This window comes from Mus musculus, chromosome 11, assembly GCF_000001635.26.
Source record: "Mus musculus strain C57BL/6J chromosome 11, GRCm38.p6 C57BL/6J".
Lineage (NCBI taxonomy): Eukaryota > Metazoa > Chordata > Mammalia > Rodentia > Muridae > Mus > Mus musculus.
In genome coordinates this window covers 78310665-78328036 of record NC_000077.6, presented here as the reverse complement: position 1 = coordinate 78328036, position 17372 = coordinate 78310665, and the positions used below count along the sequence as shown (strand labels likewise).

Here is a 17372-nt window from a genome sequence, read left to right as displayed (position 1 = left end):
TTTATTTATTTATTATATGTGAGTACACTGTAGCTGTCTTCAGACGTACCAGAAGAGGGCATCAGATCTCTGTTACAGGTGGTTGTGAGCCACCATGTGGTTGCTGGGATTTGAACTTCGGACCTTTGGAAGAGCAGTCGGGTGCTCTTACCCCCTGCGCCATCTCACCAGCCCCTAATGTCATTTCTAACATAGGTCTTTTCTTCAGAGCACCAGCTCTTCAAAGCTTAAAGATAAAACTGACAAAACGGTAACTTTTTAGCATGGTTGGCTACTATGTGATTAATTTTATTTTAGTTAATGTTGAGACAGATCTCCCTATACGATCCAGAGGGTTAAAGTGATCCTGTCCCTAATGTCTGATACCTCAGCCTCCCAACTAGCCGAGACTATAGACTAGGATTTAAAAATCGATTCCAATTCGAGCGATTGAGGATGCTTCATTGAAAAATTCCTGAGCACAGCCTCTATATAGTAATGCCTGCTGTTCGAATCCTAAATAGCCTCTCAGCCTCTCTTTGAAGCCTGTTTCCTCCTATGAAAAGTACAATGGTACCTACTTTACAGAGCTGTGTTAATGCATATAATAATGGTTAGAAGAACAGTGCCTGGCAGAAGCATATGGAAATTGCTGAGTTAGCTGCTTTGATTATAAGGTCAGGCCACACAGAGCAGAACATCAATGACTTTTCCAGTGCACATCTGTCTAGTGTCACCCTACCTCACACTCTAGCCCAGGGGTAATCATTCACCACAAAGCCCTATCAGTTCTAACAAGTCCAGAACCCTCCGATGAATCCCTTCTCTACATGGAAGTGGGTCATAGCCCTTGGCAAGCTTCTAGACACTCAGCTCTGTAGCCCCGAGGCTTGGAAGGTTTCCTTATTGGAAAAGACCTAAGTGCACATTCTTCAGAGATGGAGGAGAACTGGCCCACTCTGATCCCTGCTTGTCCCCTTTGAGCCTTGCACAAAATGGAGTTTCTCATCCTGCTGGATCCTTTAATGTGTCAGTCCCTGGAAGACCTGTACCCTCCTCTCCACCCCCAGGCCCTCTAACAACAACTCCAGCTTTGGAAATCAGCAGGTAGGAGCCTGAGCTAGGGATGGTGAGCCAGGTGAACCCTTCCTCCACAAAACTTGAAGCTCAGGAAAACTCAGATCTCACCTCACCACCACCACCACAATCAGAGGGGCTCTGAGATAGGATCAGCAAGAGGTCGCACACATGGAGGTAGACTTTGGTATGTGCAACAGACAGACAGACAGAGCGGTGTGCTGTGTTTTGCTCTCATTTATTTGCTATGTACTCAGAGCATAAGGAGCACGAGTCAGGGCTGGAGTTCACGTCCCCCTGATCCCAAGAGAGAAAATTAGCAAGCAGAGCCCAAGGACAAACTATACCATCAAGGGTAACTGTAAGGGCTGGTGGAGACAGGAAAAAGGTCCACATGTTCTGTTCTGACTTCTAGAAAGTCCCCCCATCTTCAAACATGGGAGGGCATCTCTACCCTCCCATCCTGTGGTCTCGGGTACAGCAATGTAAGGCATGTGAGATGTGAGATGACTTGGCGCTGGATAAAGATATCTCTGTTCTGCATAGCTATTTGGCCCTGGCTGTGACTATAGGCAAAATGGGATGTGCATTGCTAGGCCAAGGGCTGTGGGTAGAGTCAGCGTGCCTCAGTAGGCATGGTTGGCGATGTAGAGGGACTGTGCTGCCGCTCCGCCATCTCCACTGCCTTCATATCTGCCCTGGGCTGCAAGCCCGTTCATCTGCAAAACGGAATGGGATTCAATGAGCAGACTGAGCCAGACCACGGATGTGGAATGCACGCTGCCCGGTTTGGGACCTCTGTGGTCCACAGAATCCCTCCCCAAGTCATCACCTCTAGCTCCCTACCTCTGCCCGCTTGATAAACTCCTCAGTAGCAGCCCCAGCATTATCCCTTTGTCCTCTCCAGGCATTGAGTGCAGATGCCTGCAGGGCACGCCCATAGGAGAAGGTGAGGGCCCAGGGCCGGGGAAGTGGGCAGCGGTTGATGGCATTGAGGTTGAGAGAAGCCTCCTCTTCACTCTGACCCCCAGACAGGAAAGTCACCCCTGGAGTAGAAGGAGAAGACAGACTGACTGATCATTCTCTGTCTTGCCCAGGGTAAAGGACCCCGGTGTCATGGAAAACCCTCAAGTCAGACCTGAAGGGATAGGAGCAGTTTAGTACCTGGGACAGCTGGGGGCACAGTACGACGCAGGGCAGTGACAGTTGCCATGGCGATCTCTTCTGGGCTATACTTGATGGGACAGGCATGGCCAGGGGTCACCATATTGGGCTTGAGCAGAGTCCCTTCGAGGTATACATGATGGTCACTCAGGGCCTTGTATACAGCAGCCAGGACCTGGGGAGCAGAGGAGGTTTGTACAGGGCTGGGACCACTGCCTAGCGCACTGTGCTCCTCACCCAGGGGTAGGTGGGTACAGGAAACCAAGGGCTCAGCATAGACTTAGTCTATGAAGCCCGTTTGGGTATCAGTAAAGATCCTTAAGGGAAAGTGTGCCTGGATCTTAGCAGGGATGGGGTACAGGCACCCCTGCTAGGCTGTCCCTCCCGGCTATGTTTGGTCTTACCTTCTCTGTAACATACTGGCAACGTTTGAGGTCATGGTCTCCGTCAGGCAGAATCTCAGGCTCCACAATAGGCACGATCCCATTCTGAAAGCAAGAGCAGGGTTAACTGGAAGAAGTAGAAGATAGGATGGGAGAAAGCCATGAAAGCACATCTCCACCGGCCCCGGGGCCCTCATCCAACCACCCAACCCCCCAGCACACACCTGCTGGCAGATGCTGGCATAGCGGGCCAGCACGTTGGCATTCTCCAATATGGCCAGTGCCGACGGCGTGCGATCACTGATTTTTAGTACACAGCGCCATTTGGCAAAATCAGCACCGTCCTTCTTATACTGAGCACAGCGTTCCAAGAGCCCATCCAGCCCTGAAAACACAGTGCCAGCCTTACCACCCTGCCTCCATCTTGCCAGCATCAACATGTCCCACCCCTGTACCCACCCAACAGGTACCTTGAGTGGTGGTTTCCCCGTCGGTCCCAGCTAGAGGCACTACACCCTTGTCAACCTGCAAGGGAAACAGATAGAGGTCTGGCTTGTCACCCTCTTATATACACTGGTTTCCACACCTAGCCCCCAGGCACCACCAGGGACTGTGTACCTTGATGCCTACGAGAATGCCCTTATCCTGGATGGTGCGGACGAAGGGGACACCATTGTCATCTTTCTGGTAGAGTGTCTCATGGAAGAAGATGACCCCCCCAATGCACTTTTTCACACGGTCATCAGCACTGAATAGGACCTGGCGGTACAGCCGGCGATTCTCCTCAGTGTTCTCCACCCCAATTTGGCTCAGCCTTTTGGCCATGCTGCCTAGAAGCAAGCAAAGGGGAGACAGGCTGGTTCTTTGGCTAGAATTCCTTGGCAACCTCTCCTCAACCCTGACCACAGGCTCCCACTTACCTACGGACTCATCTGCAGCCAGAATGCCCTTGCCGGGGGTCACGATCCGTAGAGCAATATCCGACAACTCCTTCTTCTGCTCAGCAGAAAGAGCTGGGTATGAGTGGGGCATGATGACAGTTGTCTAGAATGGAGAAGACATAAGCTCTAGACTCCGAGGACCTTCTACTTCCTCTCCTAACCAAACAGGCTTCCCAGCACGGGGCTGGGAGCAGGAGAGCAGCCTTTGGCCTGGAGCCTGGGCATCAAAGTGGTATCAATCTCTTTGACAGCTAACAGAGTTAGGGCCCCAGTTCCCACATCTCCTTTTGTTCCTGGTGGGCACCCTTCCCAGCTCCAGAAGAGATGCAGCGTGGGGGATGGGAGGCGACAGCCCTGAAGCCACAGGTCTTCCTGGAAACTGCTGCCAGGTTGAGAATGCCAGCTCTTCTTTCACTGAATCTGGCCCCTTCCTGAGGTAAACAGAAAACCTGTTGTTTCTGATTTTTGCTTTCCTGCTTCCCCTTTCTTTTCTTCAAAAGGGTCCCTAAGGCGGGGGGGGGGGGGGATCACTTTTCTCAAAGGTTTGTGAATGAGACGTTTAACCTACAGCATCCTTCCCCAAGTCTAGTGGAAGGCAGGGGGCAGGGAGTAGCAGTGGTACAGGTACTGAAAACCTGACTGCCTTTGCTACTGCCTACTCCCCTACCTATGGTGGAGATTGACTCCCAGGGCTGCAAGTATGGTAGGAGAGAGGCAATATCAGCATACATGAGAGGACAGGAAAGAGACATCACCAGATCATCCCTAGTACCCGGCATTCCCTCATATGCAAGAGGCACAGGAAATAGGGAGGCTTGGCTCCCCACAACTCAGCCTCCTAGTAGAGACCCCAGAGGCGAGGAATTAAGGCTGAGTGAGTGGATTATGGGAAAGAGGGAGAGATGCAGGAAAAGCAGGAAGGAGACCTGGAAGAGGTGAGACGGGTAATGGTGATACAAGCTAACCGGTCCTGATGCTCTTCCTGGGCCTATACCCTAGAGTAGAGGACAAGCCTAGAAGAACCAGAAATGGACTGAGATTAAAATGTCCTGGGTGGAATGCACTGACCCCAATGAAAAAGTCCTGGAGGCATATGACTTGGAACTGGAAAGGAGAACTAGAAGGAAGAAGAGAAGCACGGTTTTCCTGAGCCATGCATGGGGTTTCAAAACCACAGAAAGCAGAGGAACTTGGGTCCCAGGGAGAGGGCAAGGACAGCATGGGAAGACAAACCGGACGCGAGCATCTCAGGCTCGCTTGGAGACCTTACCTATACTCAGCCAGTCACTCAGCCAGTCAGCCGCGGGAGCCACAGCACAGCTCACTTTTCCTCTGATTAGCTCGGTCCAAGCTGGAGTAAATAAGGTGGCAGCACTTGCCGCAGAGCTACGTGACTCCCTGGGGGCGTGACAGATACCTCCCGTCCTGGTCCCGCCCTCTCCCCAGGACTGGTCTAGGGTAAGGCCACGCCCTCAGAGGTGGAGTAGTGAGGTGGAGTGATTCCTCTGCCAGGGTCCGGAAGGTTGTTAGAGACGATGCCCTTCCCACATCATGGAACCCTGCCAACAGGGCCCTAGAGGGAAGAGATGGACTTGTGTTTGTCTCTACCACAATCAGTCCTTTGCTGTGTAAGGCATTATGTGGAATGTTGGGGATTAAGCCTGGTTTAGAGGAGAGATCTCTAAACATCAGCAGGTAGGGCAGAGGCCCACCTAACAGTGCCCCACTTCAAGACATGGAATAATGGAATTGAGTTTCTGTGCTCTGCCCCATATTTACCAGTGCCTACCCCCAAGGGGGATGGGGAAAGTAAGTGAATGGAGTCTTTTCTGTTCCCCCCAGGCAGTGGTCCAGGGAACAGGCAGTCCATTGCCCTCCCCCCCACCCCCTTTTTTTGTTGGTAGAAGAAGAGAATCAAGCAAAGAAAAGCAGTCAGCCTTGGCTTTAGCTGCAGCAGGAAGTGGTGAAGGGTGCCTAGGCTGAAGTGCTGATCTGCCCACTCCTACCCCCAAAATAAGATTCAGTGGACTGGAAGGACTACATTAAATACACTTTATTTAAATAACATAAAACATGGTCGGCTCTATGCCAATTGGTCTTATTATTGGGATAAGGGTTGGGATAAAGAGCCCTGAAGGAAACTGGAGTGGAGTGGAATTCATTTTTCAGGGTTTTTGCTGTGTTGTCTGTGTTAGGTTCCCAAATTCCTGGGATTTGGCAGCACTCCAACTTTGGCGTCTGGAGCAGCTGGAACTACAGGTGCACACCACTGCATTCCAATATTTTCAGTTTCTTAGCTCAGAAATTCTAGCAATCCTTGTAACTCCTTGCAACTCTTCATAGTCTCTGGGATAGACAACAGAGTCTGGGAAGAGACAGAAAACAGTTCTGAATCACAAGCCTGAAGCCAAAGCTCCTGGCCTGTGATGCTGGAAAAGTGAAAATGAAGCCACTGTAAGAAGTCAGGCTGAGGGCTGGAGAGATGGCTCAGCGGTTAGGAGCACTGCCTGTTCTTCCGAAGATCCTGAGTTCAAGTCCCAGCAGCCACATGGTGGCTCACAACCATCTGTAATGAGATCTGACTCCCTCAGAGGACAGCTACAGTGTACTTTCATATAATAAATAAATAAATCTTTAAAAAAAAAAAAAAGTAGTCAGGCTGAGAACCGGAGCCATGCTCCTCAGCCCCTCCGGCAGCCAGGTCCCACTACCTCCTTCACTTTTACCTCATAGACATGCTGAATTGTGTCATCGAGTTTCTTTAACTCTGTGTCAGAGCGCCGAAGATTCTCCTCCAGGATGTGCCTCTACAATGCAAACAGGCTTCATGAACCCTACACGTAAAGAACACAGCTAGAGAGAACAGAGGAAATATATATGGCAGGGTGCTTCTGTGGTGGAAGGAAACAGAACTGCTTACATGGCTCAGATACTTGTCCATCAGCTGTTCCTTCTCAGTTTTCATCTCCAGGAACATAACCCTCAGCTTGCTCACCTATAAATATGTCCACGTTAATAGGGGCATAGCGTGGGGTCCCCATTATTTGTACAGCTCCTTTGTTAACTCTGTGTTACCTCCTGTGAGAGAAACACTTTTTCCTGGATCCAGTTAGTAGCCATCAGCTGGCAGCTGGGATCTAGCTGGCCTTCCAGGGCTTCCTGGAGCACTTTAGTCTCTGTCTCTGCACGCCGAAGTGACTGTGTGAGCTGGGTCACCTCCTCTCTGAGGTTCTGGGAACAAGAGCAGAGGTAACCCAACAGCACTCAGGGGTAACGGAGATAACCCAACAGTACTCAGAGGTTCTTTCTCTCCTTCCTCCATCAGGTGGGAAAAGCAGAGACCTGGCCATAGCATCAGGAGAAACGTACTATGAGCTGGCCGCTCTTGTCTATTTGCCCCAGGATCTTCTCGTTCTGCTTCTGTATCACTTCCAGGAGCTCCTTCTCATTCTGTGAAGAAGGACAGAAGCACTGAGGAAAGGCTCACTTCTTTTCAGCCAGAAGACAGGACTGAATGCCCGAGCCATGCTCAGCCCCGGGGACTCGTTCATATCCGTCCACTTATTCAGGACCAAGTCAAGCATGGCACGTCTTGGTTTCAGAACTCTGCTTCAGTTCTGGGCTTTTCTCCTGGGTCTGCTTGGAGAAGACAGGTCAACCCAGTACTAGTTCTCAGATAGGAAGTGTCTGACCCCAAAAGGGCAAAACTAGAGCAGTAGTTGGAACCCCCCCACTACCTAGATTCCTAGAAAGGGGGTCCCAATGGGCCAGCGGAGCTGCCCCAGTTCCTCATTGCCCCACTTTAAGGTCCCTCCTTCACCTTGCGGAGCAAGCACAAGGCCTGGTTCAGCTTCTCCATGTCTGCTTCCTTTGCCTTCAGGGCTTCCTGATGCTCTTCTTCTTGGGCCTGTAGTCTCGAGTGTAGTTCACAGCTGGGGGGGGTGAGGGGGGGCAGGAGAATCTGGCATCATTCTCATGCTCTGCCCTTGGCATGAGGGCTGCTCTCATCACTCCCCATCATTAACACTGACACCGCTTACATTTCCCTCTGCAGGACCCCAGTGGCCTCCTCTTTAGACTCTTGCAGCAGGGAACACAGGCTCTTAAGCTCTTGTAACACAGTACTCATTTCTGCCAGGCTCTTCTCCAAGTCTGGGGTCTCTGAAAGACAAAGTTCTAGATGGAGACATAGCCCTTCTGCCAACAAGGACAGGGTACACAACCACTGCTCCCACAACTTTATGTTTCCCACCCACATGGTTTAACTATCCGGAACATTACAGATCCCAAGAGACAGAAATAAAATGAGCCCAAGTAGAATTGAGGTTTTTAGAGCAAAGCACTTCTGACTGCTTTTGTCTTTGCACATCACTACCTGACCTTTGAGAAATGAGGGATGGTCCCTGGAGCCCATCCTAACCTGTAGGCTGAAAGGAAGCCATTGAGGCTACTCGGGTGAAAGCACTCTTAACACTTCCAAGCAATGGCACAGGAGCTGGTTCTGGCACTAAAGCAAAAACAAATCAGGGTTATTTAGCCACATAGAAATTCATGGCCATCCTGAACCACATGAGACCTCTTTTTTTTTTTTTTTCTTTAAGATTCATTTATTATATATAAGTACACTGTAGCTGTCCTCAGAAACACCAGAAGAGGGCATCAGATCCCATTACAGATGGTTGTGAGCCACCATGTGGTTGCTGGGATTTGAACTCAGGACCTCTGGAAGAACAGTCAGTACTCTTAACCTCTGAGCCATCTCTCCAGCACCGACCCTACCTCTTAAATAAACACAAAAACAAAAACCCAACACCATAGAGAGGGGTAAGACCAGCATGTCTGGCAGTGTGCATCTGTACTGCTGAGAGCAAGAGCAGGTCACTTTCCGCTCCCTGAGATGCCAAGGTCGTTAACCTTCATCTACTGCTGCTGTCGGGGTCTGTTCTGAGATGCTGCTGTCATTGGACAGAGGGTGTTCCTGGGCTGGAGCAGAGCCTGTGCTGGGCAGAATGATCTCTGATTCAGCCTGGGGACAAAGGAAAAAAAAAATAACCATCCACTGTTCCGCTGTACTTTACAACTTTAGATCATTTCCTGAGCTCTGAATTGTCCTTCCAGGGTGAGCATCCACGATCTACCTTACAGCAGTTCTCTCTCTAGCTCCCCATGAATGCCTTTCCCTGAACATTCTTATGTGTTTAAGTCTCACCCACTAAAACAACAGTAATTAAAAGAAAAGCCCTTAAATGTTTTAGTGCCTACTGTCCTTTCTCTTCTATTTAATGAGGAGGGAGGAAGGCAGGCAGGCCTATAATTCTTACCTTACTACCTTGTCAGTAGTGCGCCACTGACATCCATCCATCCATCCATCCATCCTTCCTTCCTTCCTTCCTTCCTTCCTTCCTTTCTTTCTTTCTTTCTTAGCATTTATGTATGTGTATGTGTACATATGAGTGAGGACAGAGGATGTCAGACGGCCTGAGACTGGCGTTACAGACAGCTGTGGCTATCAGATGTGGGTGCTGGGAACTGAACTCAGGTCCTCTTCAAGGACAGTATGTGCTCTTAATCACTAAACCCTCTTCCAGGCCTGGCATCCTTACTTTCAAACACAACAGGTACTTTCTAGCCCTTACTTTACTGTTTGACAATGATGGTCAGGCTTTGGGAAACCATTTCTTCTGGATCATGATCAAGGCCTCATAGACAGGCCTTGGAGAAGTTTCTTTTCTCAACTCACAAGTCTTTCCTTAACTCTTGGACCTCACATACATATTTGGGGTTCAATCCTTTTTTTCACTCTGTCTCCACCCTGAGAGCTTTGCTTTTGGAACTCTCTACACAAACATTCACTTCAGACCATCACTTCCACTTGACTGACTCTTCAATCCCTTTCAGTCAACTGGACTTTTTCCCAGTCTCTGGGCCCAAAGAAAAGACTTATGAAAAAAAAAAAATCACAGAATGTTCCAAATTAAAAGCTAGTGTGTATAAAGCTAAGTTTTGTTGTGGATAGCCGTAGGGCTAATTATATTTGATGTTAATTCCCGTCTCCTTCAAGGGGCTGTGAACAAGAAATGAATCAGCACTCAGGTGATTTCCTGTAAACCTGCTTGCCACCTTAATTTGTAAAATAAAAGAGAGCTGATAATTGGGCAGATAAAAGGGAAGGTGGAACAGAAGGTGGAGGAGAAAATGGAGGGAGAGAGGACTTAGAGAAGGAGGTGGAAGAAGAAAAGCGGAGCAAAAGCACATGGCCTGGAGAAGCTGCAAGTTCTAAGGGGCCTCATAGCTGTAGAAGATGGTAGTGTAGCAGTAGATCTGCCCAATCTAGGCGCACAGCATGTAATCATATTAACTGTGTTGTTTTCATTGCCTGGGCATATTTGGGATGGAGAGACTTACCATAACAAAGTTTACCATTTTCTCTGTTGCACTCTCTCCTAAAGATCTGTTCCCAGGTCAGTATTTACTGTTCTAGATCATAACAGACAGCAAATCACAGCTTGCCGGTGGCGTTTGCAATGTTTCAGGAAGACTCCGTCCCTTCAGTACTGTCAGTGGCTGCTCTAAGGTACATGGCAGAGCTGAGTAGTTGAGACAAAGCCACATGGTCTGCCCACAAAGCTGAGACACTTATGATGTGCCCATTATGAGTGTGCTACTCTCTCAAAGTTTGCCAGGCCCAGTCCTAGATGCTAGTGTCCCTTTCCAACAGTCTTGCCATCAGTCACTAAGCTCAGCTACTTCTATGTCCTGTTCTTTTAATCTGTATCTGTGTGGTGGTACGCATCTGTGTATGTGTGTACATACATAGTGTACACACACTCCTACAGCTGAATCTTTTTGTTGTTATTATCTGAGACAGGGTTTCTTCATGCAGCCCTTTCCTACCCTGGAACTCACTCTGTACATCAGGCTGGCCTTGAACTCAGAGATCCACCTGCCTCTGCCTCCTGAATACTGGGATTAAAGGTGTGGGACACCACCTGGATCCATGACAGGATCTTAATTGTTCTTCTACCCTATTCTTTGAGGCAAGGTAAGAATTCACAAATATAGCTAGCTAGTCTTGCTAGCCAGCACATAAGTGGGTTCTGGGGAGTCAAGCTCCCATCCTCTTGTTTGCATGACAAGCATTTTACCCACTGAGCCATCTCTCCAGCCCCAAATCCTAAGTACTGGCTGGGCTCATTCCCTCCATCCCCTCCTCTGAAAGCCTCCTACTCCTAGCATTATTAGTTCAAATCTTCAAAACGTGGCTCACCCATTTCTCCAGACTCACATCTACTCTACACACAAAGCCTCCTTTTAAGTTCCCATAGTAGTTGGTGGAGATAAGCCACAGTGACAACTTTACAACTGTCTTCCCTGCAGCTTACTGCAGGGCTTTGAGCATTATCTGTGCTCAGCCCCCAGTTGGAGAAGAGGATCTTGGTTGTACCTTGATCTGTTGAATAAACTAATTAATTCTAAATGCTGAATAATATCAACCATTTATTGTCGTTATATATGGTGGAGAAGCCAAAAAAAAAAGCTAGGCTAACTTTCTGTCTTTAAATACCAATACCCAAAGAGAAGTAATACAAGCACCTAGGAAAAGCAAGTTCATGTGATCTCCTGAAAGGTGAGCTCTTCTTTTTATAGAAAAGAAAGGATTTCAGATCAAAAACAGAAGAGATTAGATATGGAAACATCTGGAGGCCAGGTGTGAATGGAAATGAGACATGTTATACAAGGAGCAGGGCTAGAGCAAAAGGTGTGTAACTGGAAGGTGGAAGAAGGTCTAAATGACAGGTTAAAGAAGTTCCTGAAGGTAACTTAAAATCAACAGTCACAGAATGAAGCAAGAGCGGGGTTTTGAAGCAAGAGCAGGGTTTTGAAGAAGTCAGCTGGAGAGGCTGGAGAGGTAGCTCAGCTTTCTGCTCTCCCAGAGGATCCTACATCACTCAGTTCCTAGCACCCACATGAACATTTCACAAGGGTAACTGCAGTTCCAGAGGACCCAACGCCCTCTTCTGTTCTCCATAGGCACCTGCACACATGTAGCATATGCTCACTTAGACTCATACACATAAGCATAAATAGATAACAAAATCTTAAAAAAGAAAAGTCTATTCTATATAAGAAAAGATGCGGGCTGGAGAGATGGCTCAGAGGTGAAGAGCACTGACTGCTCTTCCAGAGGACCTGAGTTCAATTTCCAGCAACCACATGGTGGTTCACAACCATCTGTAATGGGATCTGATGCCCTCTTCTGATGTGTGTCTGAAGACAGTTACTGTGTACTCATATAAATAAAAATATACAACTGGGGGACTGGGGATTAGAAATAAGGCTAAGTGGTAGAGTGCTTGCCTGATATGTTTGAGGTTGAGTTCAATTCTCAGAACTAAAATTGAAAAAGAAAAAAAAATAATAATGATATGAGAAGGAAAGCCAGTGTCCTACCTTGTTCTCCTTGAGTTTTGCCTGTAAGAAGAGGGTGAGACTCTGCAGCTGCTCAGCCAGTAGCCGCAGCTCTTGAGAATGCTGGTGTGTCTTCTCTAGGGCCTGTTTCTCATGCTTTGCTTCAGTGCTGGCCAGCTCAGCCCTGAAATGCAGGATCCCAAAGGTGAGCACAGATCAGGCACTTACTCTGAACACTTCTCCCCAGAGAGAGAGAGAGAGAGAGAGAGAGAGAGAGAGAGAGAGAGGGAGGGAGGGAGGGAGGGAGGGAGGGAGGGAGGGAGGGAGGGAGGGAGGGAGAGAGAGAGAGAGAGAGAGAGAGGGAGGCTCGACACTCCATGGTTCTCTTCTGGAAGAGTTGGTGAAAGCAGCACTGTGGGGAGCAGAGAGCAGCACCCTTACCTCAGGCTGTCCACAGTGTCCCTGAGGGTCTCACACTGCAGGCTGCGCTCCCGCAGTAACTCTAGCGTGACTTTCAACTGACTCTCAATCTGGCCCAGCTCCCGGTGAGCAACTTGACTTTCTTCATCTATAAACTGGAAAGATGGGGGAAGGAAGGAAAGAGAGGGAGGGATGAAGGAAAGAAGAAAGGGGGGGGAGGAGAGAGAGAGGAAGGAAGGAAGGGAACTTTAAAGCCTAGGGCAGAGGCAGAGTTCTCCAGTTCAGTCTCAACCTTCACCTCAACCCCAACAGGCTAAAGTCAGTCCTGAGGTCGCCCCACCCCCAGCCCTGCTCCAAGCTGAGCTGCTTTTACCTCCACAGTCTCCCTCAGGTCCTGGACCTCCTTAGCCAACACAGCCTGCTGCTGTAGCAGTTCTGCTTGTATGTGTTTCAGTTCCATTTCTTCCTTTTGCCATCTGCCAAAGGCCATCTATTAGATCCCATTCAGACCTTTATGCTGGGTCTCTCTGGCCACAGTAACCTGCTGGAACTCACTGAGTAGCCTGCTCCTTGTTGCTCTGGGTAAGTTGACACAGCAATTCATCCTTCACGGCCAGGTCCTGGACACAGCGGGAATGCTGACTCCGTACTTCCTTTAGCTGACTCTCTGTGCTAGTCAGAATCTGCAGCTGAGCCGAGAGATCTAGATCAAAAGTATCCTAATGACATCATGGTGGCCATTAAGCCAGGACCCCTAAACACACACAATTTTGTCCCAAATTAAGGGTTTCATAGCACCTCCTTACTCTCCTGCCACACAGCAAGCAGATCAACAGTTTATGCACCTGCACACATGTGCACACACCTGCAGTAAGGCGACTATTTTCCAACTTCAGTTGTTCGATTTGACCTTTACAGTCCTCTAAATGGGCAGAGACTTGTTCCACTTCCTTCACAACCTAGAAAAGACAGTTCCCTCCCTGTAGTTCCTCCAGAGTCAAGAACCCTGGGACTCACTGCAGCTTTTCCTGTGGACAACAGAGCAAACTTCCAGAGCAGCAACACTGCAGAAAATGAAGTTGCTCCCAGGAACAAGCAGAGACCAGACAAATTACTGAAATAAAGATGCTGCGATCAAAGGAAACAACTGGGCTCTGCAATCTTACAGCGAAGCAAGCAGACCTAAGCAGCCCCCACTCCAAGTTACCTGCTTCTTTTCTTCAATTGCAGCATCACGTTCCTGAAGGGCCTGCCGGCTCTTGGCTGTGAGTTTCTTGGTGAGTTCTCGAGACCAACTCAGCAAAGCTGCCCATATTCCATACTACCAAAGTAATTGGATCAGTAGAGCATACTCAAGGACAGGAAATTGCCTCTAAGGGAGTGGTAGTGATGGCCCCAAACACTCACATTCAATTGGACTGATGTCCAGTCCTGCTGCAAGGCAGAACTCAGACTCACTGTCTGCTGAGCCAGCTCCTTTTGTTCTGTGTGAAGCCCTATCTGGAAGCGAGAGATTATGGAGGCAGCTAGTGGGACTGTGCCCATCTTTTCAGAGTCATCATGGGCCCCAAGAACAAAAATGCCCTTAACCTAGCAGTTAAGCTGGGAGTGCTGGCACATACCTTTAATTCCAATGCTCAAGAGGCAAAGATAGGCAGGTTTCTATGGGTTCAATGCCAGCCTAATCTACATAGCAACTTGTCAGAAAAGGAAAACACATTTACCAGTTGGGTCTGTGCCTCCTGTAGAAGGCCTCTGAATTCCTGCATAGATGTGAGACCCTGTTCCAGTTGGCTGATGCGCTGGCTGGCATGTGCACGGAAAGCCTCCAGTACTGCCTCTGCCTGTTTATGGAAAAGTTTGCAAGGTCATGGTGTGTAACAGAAGAAATGGCACAGAAGGCCAGAACCATTGAGATCTCAGTAGCCCTTAATTCCCCAAGGCACCTCAAGTCCTTCCTCTAGAACCTGAAAATGGAGTCCTTCTACATCCACAGACAGTTGCTGGCCACCTTACCGCAGCCTTGCCTTTAAGGGCCATTTCCTTGCTGTGCCTTGCCTCCTCACATTCTGTTTTGAGGCTCTGCAGCTTTGCCTTCAATTTCTTCAGCACACGAGAACAGGAGGAAACCAGGGTTTTTGACCGCTGAGACTACAAGAGAAGAATGAGATGCTATGGCTTGTGCCTTCCTCCTGACCCACAGTCACACTTCATGATGCTTACCTCCTGACTCACTGTCACTCTGCCTTCTTGCACGTGTGTTAGGGACAGGTGAAGCAAGGACAACAGGTCTCCAGAGACTAGACCCCATGATTGCTGTAGAGGGAAAGGCAGCAAGGATAGACCAAATACTCAGTAAAGGAAATGAAGGGAAGTTATTGACCAATGAGACGTTGCTAATAACAACCCAGGAACCTCCAATTCTTATCTTCACAAGGGCCCCCAACAGCAGTTTAAGTTCAAGCAATACCTACCATGACATTCCTGGCTTGCAGTAGAGCCTGTCTAATCTCCTTGCTGTCCTGAAGATGTTTAGGTGTCTTAGTGACCTAGGCAAAAAAAAAAAAAAGAATGACTTTTTAGATGGCTAACATACAGTAGCAGCCTCTAATGCACCTTCATACCAATGAGCTACAAGAACTGTTCATACGAGATGGAAAAGTTAGCTCACAACCAAGCGAGAAAGAAAACCTACAGGGGGCTGGGTACTTCTTAATAAAATGCTTGCCTTACAACCTGAGGACCCACGCTTGGCTACTCGGAACCCACATACACAGCTGGGTTCAGGGCTACAGAGATGGCTCAGTGGTTGGCAGCACTGGTTGCCTTCCACAAGACTCAAAAGTCAGTCCCTTGGAATGGTTTTGGCACCTAGCACTGAAGTCAGGTGGCTCACAACCATCTGTAACTCCAGTTCCAGGTGATCAAATGCTCTCTTCTGGCCTCTACAGCTACCTGTACACATATGGTGAACTGTACACACACTCGAACACACACACAAACACATAAAATAAATTTGGAGGGAGGAGGGGTTGAGACAGAGTTTCTTGGGTGTAGCCCTGGCTGTCCTGGAACTTGCTTTATAGACCAGGCTGTCCTCGAACTCAGAGATCCACCTGCCTCTGCCTCCCAAGTGCTGGGATTAAAGGAAAAAAAAAATGCAGCTAGGCATGGTGACAAGACACTCCTTTAATCCTCTTGTGGCTCCTCAGGCACCAGGCACACAAGTGGTAGGCTCATAGACATAAATACAGGCAAAAACCCATACACATTAATTAATTAATTGAATGAATAAATAAATACATAAATCATTGCACCATTACAAGCTCACGCACACCATGTCAGCTTTTTTTTTTTTTTTTTTTAAAAGATTTATTTATTATTATATGTAAGTACACTGTAGCTGTCTTCAGACACACCAGAAGAGGGAGTCAGATCTTGTTACGGATGGTTATGAGCCACCATGTGGTTGCTGGGATTTGAACTCTGGACCTTCGGAAGAGCAGTCGGGTGCTCTTACCCACTGAGCCATCTCACCAGCCCCCCATGTCAGCTTTTTAACCCATCTCCTGGGAATCAAACTTAGGTCTTCAAGCCTGCTCGCCATGTACTTTACCTACAGATTCTAACTTCCACCTACTCCCCCACCCCTACCCCCACCTCCATCTTTTCTCCTTGCAGTGCTGGACTATGAATTCGGGGCCTCATCCATACTAGACCCTTAACCACTGAGCTATCTCCAACCCCTATTTTCTAACTTTAGCACTTTAACTACCTACTTCATTATGGCAGATGAAAATCTTAAGTTAAAAAGGAGTTAGACCTGGTAGCATACACTGGAACCCCAGCCCTAGGGAGGCTGAGGCAGCATGGTCATGAGCTTGGTGGCACTTGGGTTACAAAGCAACTCTGTGTTCCAAAGAGTTCTGTTCTTTCCTTTCCTTTCCTTTCCTTTCCTTTCCTTTCCTTTCCTTTTCTTCTCATTTCCTTTCTTTCCTTTTCCTTTTCCTTTTCCCTTCTTTTCTTTTCTTTTCTTTTCTTCCCAAGACAGGGTTTCCCCGTGTAGCCCAAGCTGTCCTGGAACTGTCTCTGTACCCCAGGCTGGCCCCTGCCTCCCACAGGGAGCCTTCACTGCTGCTGAGGTTAGTGCAGGGACCACAGTGCAGAGTCCCTGAGCAGTGGCACTCAGACCTCAGGAGGCGGTCACCTCATCCTCAGGGTCCCTGACAGTGTGTGCAAAGGCACAGAGTACCACACAAGTCCTGGATAGAACACACACACTGCTCAGAGCCAGGCAGTCAGACAGATGATGAGATTAATGAGAAGAGGCAGCCAAGCATCAAGGACATGCATGGGAATGGCCAATGGCTGAAGGAACGTCATTTCCTTTCTCGGGTTCTGCTTCAGTGGCCTCCCAAAGGACCTGGCAGCTTCAGAGAAAAAGGGTAAAAGGCAGATCTGGGGACATGAAATTAGGCCAAGGACAAGAAAAAAAGATGCAAGTTTCAAGAGAGAGAGAAACTGGTCAGCTAGAGAAACAAGGAGCCCATGGTTTCCAGATTCAAGGGGAGGTAAAGTTACATTGGTAGTGTCTGCACGTAGAGAGGGTGTGGGGCACTGTCCCTCCACAGTCACTACAGTCAGTACAGTGACATGCTGACTGTCCATCCTTTCCTCAACACCGTTCTCGTTCTCCTTCTTCCTACATCTGTGATGCCACAGCATGAGGCCTCTACAACAGCGTTCTTTATCGCTATTTTACAACCACAAATAACAAAATAAAAGACAGGCTCTTACCTAGCTCAGGCTGCTGGCCCTTAGCTCATAGCTGAGGTAGGCCCTGAACTCCTGATCTTCCTACTCTTCCCAAGTACTAGGGTTACAGACCCTGCTAGAACACTGGTCCTAAAATTACTTTCCTCTCACGCGAGTTTGATTCCCAGCACTCACACCTGAATCTCACACCCAGCGGTGACTTTTGCTGCAGGGGATCTGACAC

The 17372-nt window shown here is 48.6% G+C and overlaps 2 protein-coding genes across 9 annotated transcripts in view; both read right to left on the bottom strand.

Moving 5' to 3' along the window:
- Nucleotides 1–255: 255 nt before the first annotated feature.
- On the bottom strand, nucleotides 256–4964 carry Aldoc (aldolase C, fructose-bisphosphate). Of its 2 annotated transcripts, NM_001303423.1 has the most exons (9): nucleotides 4815–4964; nucleotides 3524–3647; nucleotides 3222–3433; nucleotides 3074–3128; nucleotides 2828–2988; nucleotides 2625–2708; nucleotides 2221–2395; nucleotides 1903–2102; nucleotides 256–1775 (listed from the first exon to the last, which is right to left on the bottom strand). In NM_001303423.1, exons 2-9 carry the CDS (start codon nucleotides 3633–3635, stop codon nucleotides 1683–1685), a joined length of 1092 nt encoding a protein of 363 aa, NP_001290352.1. In that variant the 5' UTR covers nucleotides 3636–3647; nucleotides 4815–4964; the 3' UTR covers nucleotides 256–1682. The 2 variants fall into 2 exon arrangements, with proteins under 2 accessions (NP_001290352.1, NP_033787.2); NM_009657.4 differs by lacking the exon at nucleotides 4815–4964 and having other exon boundaries at nucleotides 3524–3839.
- Nucleotides 4965–5579: 615 nt separating this feature from the next.
- Spag5 (sperm associated antigen 5) overlaps nucleotides 5580–17372 on the bottom strand; it is a 20988-nt gene continuing 9195 nt past the window's right edge. Inside the window, exons 5-24 of one of the 7 annotated variants that reach the window (NR_156178.1) lie at nucleotides 14848–14922; nucleotides 14597–14689; nucleotides 14390–14524; nucleotides 14098–14217; nucleotides 13781–13873; nucleotides 13581–13694; nucleotides 13239–13332; nucleotides 12929–13076; nucleotides 12747–12849; nucleotides 12395–12528; nucleotides 11996–12137; nucleotides 8459–8570; nucleotides 7965–8051; nucleotides 7585–7705; nucleotides 7365–7476; nucleotides 6914–6994; nucleotides 6620–6775; nucleotides 6465–6539; nucleotides 6271–6378; nucleotides 5580–5909 (exon numbers count right to left, since the gene is read on the bottom strand). Coding sequence is in view for 3 of the 7 variants with exons in the window: in NM_017407.3 (NP_059103.1) it covers nucleotides 5838–5909; nucleotides 6271–6351; nucleotides 6465–6539; nucleotides 6620–6775; nucleotides 6914–6994; nucleotides 7365–7476; nucleotides 7585–7705; nucleotides 7965–8051; nucleotides 8459–8570; nucleotides 11996–12137; nucleotides 12395–12528; nucleotides 12747–12849; nucleotides 12929–13076; nucleotides 13239–13332; nucleotides 13581–13694; nucleotides 13781–13873; nucleotides 14098–14217; nucleotides 14390–14524; nucleotides 14597–14689; nucleotides 14848–14922 (2148 nt within the window). In the remaining 4 variants the exon portion in view is untranslated. Of the gene's footprint in view, nucleotides 5910–6270; nucleotides 6379–6464; nucleotides 6540–6619; nucleotides 6776–6886; nucleotides 6995–7364; nucleotides 7477–7584; nucleotides 7706–7964; nucleotides 8052–8458; nucleotides 8571–11995; nucleotides 12138–12394; nucleotides 12529–12746; nucleotides 12850–12928; nucleotides 13077–13238; nucleotides 13333–13580; nucleotides 13695–13780; nucleotides 13874–14097; nucleotides 14218–14389; nucleotides 14525–14596; nucleotides 14690–14847; nucleotides 14923–17372 lie in introns of those variants that run through there. The other 6 variants (NM_017407.3, XR_003949480.1, XR_001780027.2 and 3 more) reach the window with 6 other exon arrangements.